Source organism: Thunnus thynnus, chromosome 12 (genome assembly GCF_963924715.1).
Source record: "Thunnus thynnus chromosome 12, fThuThy2.1, whole genome shotgun sequence".
Lineage (NCBI taxonomy): Eukaryota > Metazoa > Chordata > Actinopteri > Scombriformes > Scombridae > Thunnus > Thunnus thynnus.
Genome location: NC_089528.1, coordinates 31,235,253 through 31,249,745, shown reverse-complemented (window position 1 = coordinate 31,249,745; position 14,493 = coordinate 31,235,253). Strand labels below are relative to the sequence as shown.

General features: G+C 36.0%; 1 protein-coding gene across 1 annotated transcript; it reads left to right on the top strand.

Annotated features, from left to right (window-relative positions):
* The first annotated feature begins 8,312 nt into the window (after positions 1 to 8,312).
* LOC137194752 (immunoglobulin lambda-1 light chain-like) lies at positions 8,313 to 14,361 on the top strand. The gene is made up of 5 exons (XM_067606880.1): positions 8,313 to 8,355; positions 8,448 to 8,774; positions 11,124 to 11,168; positions 12,669 to 12,977; positions 13,089 to 14,361. Exons 1-5 carry the CDS (start codon positions 8,313 to 8,315, stop codon positions 13,253 to 13,255), a joined length of 891 nt encoding a protein of 296 aa, XP_067462981.1. The 3' UTR covers positions 13,256 to 14,361.
* The last annotated feature ends 132 nt before the right edge of the window (positions 14,362 to 14,493 follow it).

Genomic DNA, 14,493 nt, shown 5'->3' with positions numbered 1-14,493 from the left:
TAAACTGTATGTAGGTAAGACTAAACTTTCATTTTCCTTCAGTTGTTTTATTGAACAAGTTGAAAATGTGTTTTTAGTTTTAGTTTCTGCTGCTTCAGGCTTTACATGTTAGTTTTTTCATATTTAGTAGAGAATTCTTGATGCAGCCATTCTTCCATAAAACTAATCAATAACTCCTGAAAAGAGCTTCAAATCTCACTGCACACCACAAGTTCTTCTTTATTTATGCATCACATCAAAGTTTGTTTACAGCCAAAAAGTCTGATATCAGTAATGTTACAAATAAACAGTATTTAATAATCTCACTGATTCAGCAGCAGCTCCTGTTTATTAAAAACAAGATGATATATGATGTGAAACATCATTTAATAAATGTTCCTAAATGTCATTTTAGAAGCAAATAGTGATAAATATATTGTGTGTTAAATATACAGTATATATTTGTAAATGGTAAAATGTATCTCATGATAATTGTGTGTTTATGATGATAAATATGTCTTTTAGTGGAAGATAAATTAATGCATGAAGGCAAACTCATTTTAAATGTGTGATGAAGCTAAATATAATTTATAGATAAAATGTATAATTGTATATCTTAATCCATATTTAATATAAATCATATTGGTTTATGAAATCAACATGATGTCAAATATATAATGTAAAAAATATTTTAGAAAGTGTTTGATAGAAAATATAATGAATCAGATAATTTACATGTTGTAATTTAATTATATTTATATTATTATATTATATTTTATTTACATATCTGAACATGTTGTGGTAATTGTGTTTTATATAAAAGCTAAAACTCTTTAAAAAGTTGTTAAAAGTATTGATGTATTGTGTGTCTGATTAGAGTAAAGTATATGCTGGTAAATATACTTCATATAAAACACTATAATCATTTACAAATGTAACATAAATATAATATATTTTAACCAAGTAATAAAACTATACTTCAAATCTTACTAAGACAAACATCATCATATTCTATTCTATTCTATTCTATTCTATTCTATTATATTATATTATATTATATTATATTATATTATATTATATTATATTATATTATATTAGACGTATCTGAACATGGTAGTCGTGGTGGTGGTAATATTGTTTTAAGTAAAAGATCAAACTCATGTTAAAATTATTTATTGATTTTTAATAATTAAAGTATATGTTGGTAAATATATTTTACATAAAACACTATAATCATCAGCAAATGTATTTTATATGAGGCTGTTATGTCATGATATATTTTATATTTATAAACTCTATTATATTAGTAACTAATGTTGGTAAATGGTAAATATTGATAAAGTGGTAAATGATGTTTTAATCTTTATATATGACATATGATGAGCTTCCATGATGCTTTAGTTTGATATGATTATCGATACAGTGTCCAGTAGATGATGTTTGTGGTGTATTGATGAGTAGTTTAGTGATCATGTAGTTTTCAGGATCAGACTGAATGCAGTGCAGTGCTGTAAGCTGCTGTTGACTGTGTGAATGTGTGTCTGTGCTGCTTGTTGCTGCTGTCAAACTTCAGATGAGCAGGTAGTGAAGCCCGTGGTGAGCGTGTACCCAGCAGCATCCAGAGCCCACCTGGAGGGGAAGAGCTCCCTGCTGTGTCTGGCCTCAGCCATGTCTCCTCCTCTGGTCCAGTTCTCCTGGAAAAGACAGAAGAAGAACGGCCCGCTGGAGAATCTGACCCTTGTTGAGGGACAGCAGCTGGAGCTCAGAGAGCCGGGACGCATTGCCTCCATCCTGCTGCTCCATCAGCAAGAGAACAGCACATATAAATACAGCTGCTACGTCAAGCATGAGGGGGGAACAGTGGAGGCCCAAACAGAACAAGGTAATGAAGGCTTGGTGACTGTGTTCAGCAGTGATTCAGCTTCATCTGGAGACGCTGTCAGAGAGAGCAGAGGAGCAGAGCACTGACATTTCTCACTGCAACTCCAAACATTTGACTCCTTTTGTGTTTCAGAGCTTCCAGCTCCAGCAGCCTCCTGTCCTCCAGAGAGAGAGCCAGCAGACCTGCCAGCTCTGCAGCAAGCTGACTGTAAGATCACCTGCTGCCTCTCTGCATGCTCTGACAGCTCCAATGTCCTGCTGCAGTTAGGGCTGCATATCAGTCTGTTCACTTTCTGCTCATCATTGAAGGATTTAAACATACACTCCCTGATTCTGTTAGAGTGTCCCACAGCACAACAAGTCCCACTGAGAGAGCTTTCACTTCACAGGCTGACAAATAACACCTTTTGGGGGCGCTATACTCAGTTTTAGGCCTCCAGGGTGATAGAACAAGTTTAGGGAGTATATCTTAAAGCTCCACTAATCAATAGTTTTATATTAAGAATGAATCTAATGACTAAATGAGCTTTTTAGCCTCTTTTAGCTCCTTGTTGTGGTTTTGCAGCACATTTCCTGTCTGCTTCAGTCTCAGTGTTTCCAGCAGCAGCAGCTGTTTTCTGATAAACCCACTGTACACTACCTGCCCAGCAGCAAACAGCAGACAGACCATAATATGTCAGAGAGGAGTTTGTTAGCTTGTTGTGGAGTTCTTCTGCCCCCAAGTGGTAAAAACTTCAAATGTATAGTAACCTGTGTGTTTTTAAACAATATTTGGACTTTGCTTTGTATTCTTTAATGATTTTAATTGTTATAAATTGTAGTTAGTTGTGGATTTAAAAGTTATTTTAAGTTGAAAACAGGAAATCAAATCCTGTTTTGGGCCCCTAAAAAGCTGGGTCCGGCCCTGACTTGTTGTATTTAATAAGGGCCTTTGAGCTGTCAGTCAAACTGTAGTCGACCCCTGTCTTCATGTAAAGCTGGTCGTCCCGTCTGGAAAAGTCCAAGTTCTACTGAAGAAAATGTGATGATATTGTGATGAAATGTCCACAGTTGAACAGACTGAAACAGTGTGGAGAGAAGACTGACCTGTGTGTGTGTGTGTGTGTGTGTGTGTGTGTGTGTGTGTGTGTGTGTGTGTGTGTCAGTGTCCTTCCAGTCTCAGTACCAGGTGAAGCTGCTCTGTGTGCTGTACACAGTGCTGGTAGTGAAGAGTCTGGTGTACTGCTGTGGACTCTCTCTGCTGATGATCCTCAGAAACAAGGGACCGTCCACCAACTGCACACATGCTGACTGACTGTTTTCTGCTCGCCTTTTCTCACCATCACATCTCATCAATTCATCTCATTTATCATTTTGATCAGTGTTCACAAATGTCACTTATGACGTGTTGTGGTTGGTTTTACATTTTCTCTCTTTATGCACAAGTTAGATACAGTTGTGCTGAATATATAAATACATATATACACATATATATTTACAAATTAAACCTTAACAGTTACTTTTTTAGCTCATGTTTGTTTTGTTTCCTACTTTTAGCTTTGACTTGTATTATACAAAAAATAAAAAATAAATATACTTAGTTTTTAGTATTTTTCAAACTTTTTTTATGTTTATTGGTGTTTTATTCATTCTGCAAAGTTAAATTTGTCTTTTTTAATTCATAACTGTGATATTCTCAATAAACTGTAACATCATCACATTTGTGGTTTATGAAGATCTTTGTCTTTTGTTGATTTTTCTTTAAAATTTGTATTTGTACTGATTTTAATGCGTTATGCCCCAAAAATACACAGTATATTTGTAAATAAAGCCTTAACAGTTACTGATTATATAATTTTATTGTAGTGTTATGATACTCTAGTTTATTTCCAATAAAGATTAACTTCTGAATGTACAATAAAAAACTACAATTCAATTATAACTATGGTTAAATAATTTACATTTTTATCATTTTCTTTAGTTAATTATCTTGTTTTTAATGAATTTTTTAACATGTTTTACAATTGTCATTTTTTGTGATAATCTCAGTAATATATCCAGTCATTTGCAAATAAGCTGCATTTTCTCTTATTGTAGATTTTGTAATATTAGAATTACAATTGAATATATCTAACATAAATGGAAGGAGTCTCTGTCTGTCTCTCTACACCTTGTTTCTCCAGCACATCCCACGAATGCTTGATCAGATTGAGATGTGGGGGATTAGGAGGCCAAGGCAACACCTTGAACTCTTGATCATGTTCCTCAAACCATTCCTGAACAGTTTTTGCAGTGAGGCAGTGAGGCATTATCCTGCTGAAAGAGGCCACTGCCATCAGGGAATACCTTTTCCATTGTCTGTGCTGGCATGACTGTGTTTGGTTATTAGCAATAAATAATAATGATCAGAGATAATGATTGATTATTAAACCATTAAATTATTAATATTAATTAATAATACGAGGCATCAATAAGGTACTCTCATAAACAAAATAGTTCACTTAGTAGAGCTGATATCTGGGATGTCAGCATCCACGAGTGAACAGTGACGGTTTAATCCAGAGTTCTGACTCTCAATCAGCCACTTATCACAATAAATATGCACAATAATGACAAAAGACTTCTCTTTAAAGCTATAACTGTGTTCATTAATCTCCACAAGAAACAATAAAGTCAACAAATGTTTCAATTAACAAACACTATACTACCAACAAATACTAATCAAACAATACACATAGAACAGCAGCTGTGTACGGTCAACCACATGTAAGCAGAAGCATGTGTGTGTGGATGACAAGATGGCGGACATGATCTGGCCAGATGACGTCACGCGAGCTAAGATGGTGGATGTGATCTGGCGAGAGGACATCGCACGAGATCCAACATGGCTGGCATGACTTGAGGAAGTCATGTCACGTAAGAATCAAGTGGAGGATGTGACCGCAGCGTTTCTGTTAAACAATAGCAAGATGGTGCCAACCGATGGTCGGTGTCTCGATTTCACCCAATTCAACTTATCAAACACACGTGTCTGATGGCAGATGACGAGGGGCAGAGTGGCTCTGTGTCACACGCTATCTGACTGTCAGATGTGTAATAGAGGTGCGTGTATGGGTGTGTGTGTGTGTGGGTGGGTTAGTAGCGAGAGAGGGAAGAAAGAGGAGGAAAAAACGATTCTCGGCAGGGTCCCACAACCGCAGTGGTTGCTTTATCTACAGAGAGCGTGCATACGGACGGTAAACGGTACGCACGTTGTCAACTTACTTTTCACTCGCGGTGGCACAAACACAGCAGACATCACAAATAGTCTAGAGTGGTGAAAACAAACTAAACATGCAGCAACTTCAAATACTCCTCAGAGTATAGCAGACAAAAGGACTCGGCGGCCCGTCAAATCACACAACAAAATACAAGCAATAAGCTTATTAACACACAAAATCTAATACAGTCTCTGCCAAGACGACCTCTAACTTTTATCCCTCTTGGAAGTGAATCGATGTGTTTTTCAGTCTGTCAGTAAAATACAGCACGGGTCCTACAGTGAGTGGTCCTAGCGGTGCCGTCCTTAGTTCCTCAAGGCTGATGGCAGCTGGTAGTCGACCCAGTTGGTAGACATCCAGGCAGAGAAGTTATCCACATCTCCGTGAAGAAATCTTTTTTCCTTCTCCAGCCACAGTTAAAACAGTGGGTTGCAAACAGCGGTCTCTCTCTTGGATCTGGTGATTGTGTTCGGGTGAACATGGGGCAAAGTCGGCGAGGGGAATTACACGTGCACAGGGTTACCTCCTTTAGTAAACTGGCTCATGGAGAAAGCAAAGCTTCTTTCAGGCACGGTTACAATGTAAAGGCAATGATGAATTCTAAAGCCTCGTGGTCAGGCTTCAGAGTTTACATGTAGGCCTGCCTTTATCTGACCCTATGGTTGAGGCCCAACACCATGAAGGGGTGTACTTGGTCTGCAACAATGTTTAGGTAGGTGGTACGTGTCAAAGTAACATCCACATGAGTGCCAGGACCCAAGGTTTCCCAGCAGAACATTTCTCAGAGCATGACACTGCCTCCACAGGCTTGTCTTCCTCCCATAGTGCATCTTGATACCATCTCTTTTCTCTTAAGAGTTAGTGACGGTGGGCCTCAGGCTGCAGCCAGTGAGTCGTCCTCAAATTAAAGTTTTCATTTGATGAATGTGGGTGCTGATATACTAAATTTAACTGAATGGGGTTTATTTGTATAAAGAAAAGAAAAACTATGGTTTGGACGGTGGGCAAGTAATGTAATTGGTGTCTGTCCCAACACTGTGTAACACCGGTAACATTGACGACCGTTGCAAGCCTACTGTCCACATGATGTAAAAGAAAACATGATTCATCAGACCAGGCCACCTTCTTCCATTGCTCCATGGTTCAGTTCTGATGCTCATGTGCCCATTGTAGGTGCTTTCAGCGGTGGACAGAGGTCAGCATGTTCTGACACCTGTCTGTCATAGCCAGCATTGATTTTCAGCAATTTGTGCTACAGTAACTCTTCTGAGGGATCGGACCAGATGGACTAGCCTTCGCTTCCCTTTGCACTGAGGAAAGTCCAACATCGACTGAAACATTTGCACTCTTGCACTGTATGCACTTTTGGTCATTGTTTCACTGTCTGTATGGCCTGTAATGTAACAAATAGAAATATTTAAAATCCAGACATTAGTTTGAATTCTTTTTTGTTCTCTGTGTGTGAGTCCTTCCTTGCTGCACGATCAACTCATCAATAAAATCAACTAATTGTTGCAGCTCCTGTTATTAGTAACACTTGTGCTTCTCCTGCTAAGACAAGTCACAATGTCTGATGTGACAAACAACTGTTGGTAGTAGTAGTAGTAGTAATAAGTCTGTTTATTCAGTGAGGCAGTTTCAATGTGCTTTGGAAACACTTTAAAAAAGATTCAGAAACACAAGAAAGTGTTCAAGTCAAAATAAAATTGAAAGAATATATATATAGACTCTTTATACACATTTGGGGTCATGAAAACAAAAGTTTGAAGAGACTAGTAGTAGTAGAAGCAATGTGTTGTTGCAGCCACATGAGGGCAGCAGTGTAAAGGTTTTATTACTGACAGCTCAGCACAGAGCAGATAGAGGTAATATAATATAAAGTGGAGAATGAGATGTAAACTACAGCTTTAAAGTCTAATAAAATGTCAGAAAAACATAAATAACAAAAAACATAATGTGTAAAATGTAATATAAATATTATATAATAAAAAGGGAGAGAGTTACTTTTGGTTTTGCTCCTGAAAACAGCTGAACATGTAGACTGGTGCAGGTTGTATTTGGTACCAACCTTTTATTTAATAATCATGAATAAATATTCAGTTATTTAAAAATAAGCTGCATTTTCTCTTATTGTAATATTAGAATTATTATTGAATATTATACAAAAATTAACATAAGAATATTAGACTTAAAACAACTCTGAAATAAAAACATAGAAGAGATAATAATGAATCTGAAAAACATATTTTTAAATACAGTTTTATTTGTATCAAAGCATATGAAGCTGAAAGGTATTATTATTATTATTATTATTATTATTATTATTATTATTATTAAGAATAATAAGAAAAGTTTCCAAAAATATCAAATCTGTCAGGATGAAATTTGAGGAAATGTGTCTAAACTCAGTGTTAAAAGAGAGCGTCAATGAATGCATGATACCATCAGATGATGCAGGAAATTCAATTCATTTATTAAAGTGGATTAAATAAATATAAGGGGAACATTTAAAGGTTAAAATCACAGTTCAGGAGGAGCTTTGTGGATTTGTAGTTTTTTTTTTATTTTCATCACATCTGTTCTACAAACAACAGAGAACAATATGTGTTGCTAAATTCACCACCAACCTGAACGTGTTTGTGGTTCCATGAATGTTTTTGTGTTTTGTTGTGTCCCAGATTTTTGATCTGCTGCCAGATTAAAATCAAGATGAAGAAAGTGAAAGTGAAGCACACAGAGAAACAGAGACGTGGAGGAAAACATATGATTAAAAAATAAGAGTCAAATCATTTTAAAAACCAGTTGAGATAATATCAGTCCGTCTCTGCTCTCCATCACTTTCACTGTTAAACTAATATGAGTTTGTGTTTCTGCTTCTTTTAAATGCAGCTGTAATGATTGTAAATATTTGAATAGAGCTGATAAATTCTCACATTAACACTTGTGAACAATCAAACAGTGATGTGTCAGTGACGTCCATCTCCATGGTAACTGTGTGCAGCCTGTTGCTCCTCCACTCAGAGGAAAACCACACAGCAGCAGCAGCAGCAGCAGCAGCCATATCTGTCCACCGCAGGGGCTGATGGGAGGTTTGAGGAGCTGTTAGAAACCACGTGGCCCTCGTCTGATCTCACAGCTCGTCCTTGTTTGGCCTCAGCTGCATCAGAGCGCCACTTCTCCCCAGGTTCACCAGAGGAAACACCACTGCACAAAATGCTTTTCCTCCCAGCTGCTGCTCTGTGCTGTCTGTGTTCAGGTGAGTGTTTCCAGCCAATCAGGAGCCAACAAACTCAACCTTTAACAAACACTATCACACTGACCTTCATCTGTGTGTCTGTTTCTCTACAGCGCTGGTTGCCATGGCAGCAGAGCTGATTCAGAAAGATTTAACATTGACCAGGAGAGCTGGTGAAAAAGTCTCCTTCAGCTGTGGAGGAACTGACCAGTGTAGTAGTACATATTTATACTGGTACCAGAAGAAAGACACAGAAACATTCACAAGGATTCTTCGTATTGACAGGAGTAATGGTATTGTAGATAAACGTTACAATCATCATCAGAAATATGACTTCTCAGCTCTAAAAAAACAGAACAGCCATGAGTTGAGGATCCAGACAATTAAACTCTTACATTCAGCCACCTACTACTGTTCCTGTTATAACTATGATACCCACAGTGAGAAATGATCCCTGCAGCCTGAACAAAAACCTCCAGATGAACAGATGTCAAACAGTGTTTGTGACAGGAAGAGAGCAGTAAACCACAGCCCAGGTTCACATATTTCACCTCCATCTCAGCCACAGTCACAAACAAACTGAGCTGAGGACTAAATGTTTGTCTGTTGGTGTCAGGATTTTGATTTCAACATTATATTTCATTGATATTATTTATCAGCTATTTCAGCAGGTTTCCTGTTGTTCCACACAGTGAGAACAAAGGAGCAACACAGAAGCACAATGATACAACAAGATGAAGACAAACAAACAAACAACAATATAACACAGATAAAAGAGACAAATAATGGAGAGATCAAAAGTGAAACTTTATTAACATTTCATTTAATAACAAAAATTGACAAAATAATAAATAGAAAAAGATGTTTGACAGAGTTGAAAGTTTGAGATGAAGATAAAAATGGTCTTCTTTGACCTGCTGCTGGAATAAAGTTCATTCCTCCTTCACAATAATAATCTGCTGTTGTTGAAAACACTTCCTGTGTCTCTTTCACAATAAAAGCCTTCAGGCAGCAGTCTTCACGTCACATCTTTGAGCAGATTTCAACAGATAATTTCTCTTTAGTAAAAGATTCAACACAATTCTTGGATTTATGACAATTTCCCCTCAACAGAAATGTGGTAAATGTAAATGGATTTTGCTCTGTGAGCAGCTGAGACTGTCTTCACAAGAGAAACGACAGCAGACACTGTTTGTTTCTTTTAACACGACCACCATCATTTCCTAACTTTAACCACGTGTTTATTATTGTAACCATGACGACGCAGCTCCCCTCATCTTAAGGAGGAAGTCATTTTAACCCAAACCATGATCTTTACCTAAACCTAACTAAACCTTAACCACAGGTTCTGATGTTTACTGTCCATATTCTAAGACAAATGGCTCCACTACAGCATTTACTATTAGAAATTTAATCCTTTATGTGATTCAAAATGTTAAACAACAATTGATTGACAAGCAAACAAAAACTACGGCTCCTATGAAAATGTACCTGCATGGCAGCACAGGTACTAATGTCATCCTAACTTGGTTTAGTTCATAATACTCGACAAATCTCCTCAAAAGTGAACTTAACAACTTTTGAACTGTGATCAACAGGAATAATATTTTATTTTAGTCCATCATTCTTATCTAAACATCTGGAGTGAACCACATAACATACTGTTGTAATGTTAAGTTGTAGGGAAGGATTTTACACCTGCATTTACTGATGTTTTGTCCACTAGTTTTCATCATTCAACATTATCATTCATTTGGAGTCGTGTTTCTGTCCACCTGGTGAATGTAAGTCCAATATTCACTCTCTTTTAGCTCTGTTTTTACTCTCTACCAACTCCTGAGGGAAATATCTGGCTCTTTAGCTGCTAAATGCTCCACTACGTTCAGCAGCTAGTCTACAGCTAACTGTGTCTGTTTGCTGTTTGGTGCTGAGCAGGTAGTGTACAGTGGCTTTTTACAGCTTTTTATCTGAAAACAGCTGCCTGCTGCAGCCCAAAACGACGCTATGAGAGCGCTGAGAGTGAACCAAAACAGTAAAGTTGCAGCCGGACAGATAAACAATGAGCTGAAACTCACTATAAAGCTCCGTAAAGCCGAGAGGAGCTGCAGAGTCACTGATAATTCTCTGTAGGTTCATCACTACGAGCCACGACCAACACATTACACACTGACAGATCATGGTTATTATAAAAATATTGATTATAGCAGCTTTAAGTAATTTACATCATTATAAATGTCAGTTTGATTTTAAATGAGTTCTTAGTTGAGTTTAAATGTTGACCTGATGGTGGCGCTAGAGGAAAAGTCAGAGGATCAAAGTTATTATAATTCATCCTGAGGGGAACATGAATATTTCTACTAAATTACATGACAATCCATCCAATAGATGAAAAGATATTTCAGTCTGGACCAAACATGTCAACCTGCTGGTGGCGCTAGATTCAAAGTTAGAATCAATCAAGTCAAATAAATAATTGAATCCTCTGGGGACCGTGAACGTCTGCACAACATTTAATGAACAATCCATCCGTCCTTTGATCCACAATCAGATCCAATGGATCTGCACTTAAGTGGTGGACCGACCAACCGACTGACATTAGCATCCATATAGTCACACTGCTAATGTGGCTAAAATCAAATAAAAGAAGAGACAGTCATGTTGATATGAACATTAGAGAAACACATCATGGAGATGAAATATGATACTGGTTCATAATTTGGATTCGTTCACCTCAGCTGACACATTCAACAGCAGACAGGTTTTTGTCACAGTCTCATTCACTGTGGGAGGAAACTACTACTACATCTTTGTCTCTGGAACTAAACTGTATGTAGGTAAGACTAAACTTTCATTTTCCTTCAGTTGTTTTATTGAACAAGTTGAAAATGTGTTTTTAGTTTTAGTTTCTGCTGCTTCAGGCTTTACATGTTAGTTTTTTCATATTTAGTAGAGAATTCTTGATGCAGCCATTCTTCCATAAAACTAATCAATAACTCCTGAAAAGAGCTTCAAATCTCACTGCACACCACAAGTTCTTCTTTATTTATGCATCACATCAAAGTTTGTTTACAGCCAAAAAGTCTGATATCAGTAATGTTACAAATAAACAGTATTTAATAATCTCACTGATTCAGCAGCAGCTCCTGTTTATTAAAAAAAAAGATGATATATGATGTGAAACATCATTTAATAAATGTTCCTAAATGTCATTTTAGAAGCAAATAGTGATAAATATATTGTGTGTTAAATATACAGTATATATTTGTAAATGGTAAAATGTATCTCATGATAATTGTGTGTTTATGATGATAAATATGTCTTTTAGTGGAAGATAAATTAATGCATGAAGGCAAACTCATTTTAAATGTGTGATGAAGCTAAATATAATTTATAGATAAAATGTATAATTGTATATCTTGATCCATAATTAAAATAAATCATATTGGTTTATGAAATCAACATGATGTCAAATATATAATGTAAAAAAATATTTTAGAAAGTGTTTGATAGAAAATATAATGAATCAGATAATTTACATGTTGTCATTTAATTAAGAATATATATTATTATATTATATTTTATTTACGTGTCTGAACATGTTGTGGTAATTATGTTTTATATAAAAGCTAAAACTCAAAAAAAGTTGTTAAAAGTATTGATGTATTGTGTGTCTGATTAGAGTAAAGTATATGCTGGTAAATATACTTCATATAAACACTGTAATTATTTACAAATGTAACATAAATATAATATATTTTAACCAAGTAATAAAACTATACTTTAAATTTTATTAAGACAAACGTCATCATATTATATTATATTATATTATATTATATTATATTATATTATATTATATTATATTAGTTGTATCTGAACATGGTAGTCGTGGTGGTGGTAATATTGTTTTAAGTAAAAGATCAAACTCATGTTAAAATTATTTATTGATTTTTATTAATTAAAGTATATGTTGGTAAATATATTTTACATAAAACACTATAATCATTAGCAAATGTATTTTATATGAGGCTGTTCTGTCATGATATATTTTATATTTATAAACTCTATTATATTAGTAATTAATGTTGTGGTAAATATTGATAAAGTGGTAAATGATGTTTTAATCTTTATATATGACATATGATGAGCTTCCATGATGCTTTAGTTTGATATGATTATTGATACAGTGTCCAGTAGATGATGTTTGTGGTGTATTGATGAGTAGTTTAGTGATCATGTAGTTTCCAGGATCAGACTGAATGCAGTGCAGTGCTGTAAGCTGCTGTTGACTGTGTGAATGTGTGTCTGTGCTGCTTGTTGCTGCTGTCAAACTTCAGATGAGCAGGTAGTGAAGCCCGTGGTGAGCGTGTACCCAGCAGCATCCAGAGCCCACCTGGAGGGGAAGAGCTCCCTGCTGTGTCTGGCCTCAGCCATGTCTCCTCCTCTGGTCCAGTTCTCCTGGAAAAGACAGAAGAAGAACGGCCCGCTGGAGGATCTGCCCCCTGCTGAGGGAGAGCAGCTGGAGCTCAGAGAGCCGGGACGCACCGTCGCCATCAGAGTGGTTGATCAGGATGCTCTCTACACATATAAATACCGCTGCTACGTCAAGCACGAGGGGGAAACAGTGGAGGCCCAAACAGAACAAGGTAATGAAGGCTTGGTGACTGTGTTCAGCAGTGATTCAGCTTCATCTGGAGACGCTGTCAGAGAGAGCAGAGGAGCAGAGCACTGACATTTGTTTTTTTTTTCTGTTTCAGAGGTTTCTGCTCTTCCTCCACCTGTCCCGTCTCAGTGCCAGGTGAAGCTGCTCTGTGTGCTGTACACAGTGCTGATAGTGAAGAGTCTGGTGTACTGCTGTGGACTCTCTCTGCTGATGATCCTCAGAAACAAGGGACCGTCCACCAACTGCACACATGCTGACTGACTGTTTTCTGCTCGCCTTTTCTCACCATCACATCTCATCAATTCATCTCATTTATCACTTTCATCAGTGTTCACAAATGTCACTTATGACGTGTTGTGGTTGGTTGTAAATTTATGTTTAAGACACAGTTGTCTTAAAACTATAAATACACACACAAACACATAAATACAGTATATTTACAGTTACTAAGTATAAATTCTGTAGAATATTAATATCTTGATGCTCTATTTTAATTCCAATTTTAATCATGACTTGTATAATAGTGTAAAATTAAGTAAAAATATTAGCTACCTGGTAGATATTTAAGTGCTTACAGTATTTTTTCTTTCTTGTGTATTTTCTTTTTAATACATTATACAGAGGGTGGCAGGTTTATCAAAGTCATTCAGAGTAACATTCTCAATAAACTGAAACATCACAGTTTTTGTCTTGTATAATCATCCATGTTTTTATTGATCTCAGTTTGGCTTCAAATAATCTAAATAATCAGACACAGAATCCACTATATTGACCAAGTTTATTGATACCTACAAGTAATTTGACTCTTGTTGTGAGTAGATCTCAGTAAACTTTCACATAGTGCTAAAAACAAATGTACAGGAAGATACAAAGAAAAGTTTACAGATATTTAATTTTTATTTTTTATGATAATCAAGGTGGAATATGTGAGAAAATTAACTTGGTTCACATCAACATATGTGTATGTGTATATGTGCACTTGTATTTTTGCTGAAAAAGAAACATTTCTTTGCTCTATTTATAAATACATCTGATGTTTATGTTGTTTTGTAAATATATATCATATATTAAAAAATTAAAAATTCTACTAAAGACCAATCAGCTGTGTGAACATGGAGTCTAAACTCCATCTATGGTCTTCTCATTAGTGCAGGTAGTCTTGCTTTTAATTTGACAAGTTTACATTATTAATCTTCTTATTGACATTGTGGGTGTATGTGATGTGCTGTGTGTAGCTGTGCTGTTGTATGTTTTTTGTTTTTGGGACTACAGATGCAAATTAGCCTCGAGCTAACTCTGGTCCAGTGCTTCTTTAATGTTTAAAACTGCAACATGTCCCAATCAATAAATCAATCAATTATCAATTATATGCTTGTTTGTGTTTTGTATTCAATAAAAATATAAAAATATGATTTAAGTTGGGTTCTTTGTATCAAAATCGATTTCATTCTTTATAATGACTCTACTTTCTTTTCTATGAGTTATGTATTTATCATTAT

Excerpts from the sequence above, each read along its gene's own strand:
- LOC137194752 (XM_067606880.1), top strand. The coding sequence starts at position 8,313 with ATGCTTTTCCTCCCAGCTGCTGCTCTGTGCTGTCTGTGTTCAG. Across the intron at positions 8,775-11,123 it reads TTATAACTATGATACCCACA|GAAACTACTACTACATCTTT; the intron begins GTGAGAAATGAT and ends TCACTGTGGGAG. Across the intron at positions 12,978-13,088 it reads GGAGGCCCAAACAGAACAAG|AGGTTTCTGCTCTTCCTCCA; the intron begins GTAATGAAGGCT and ends TTTCTGTTTCAG.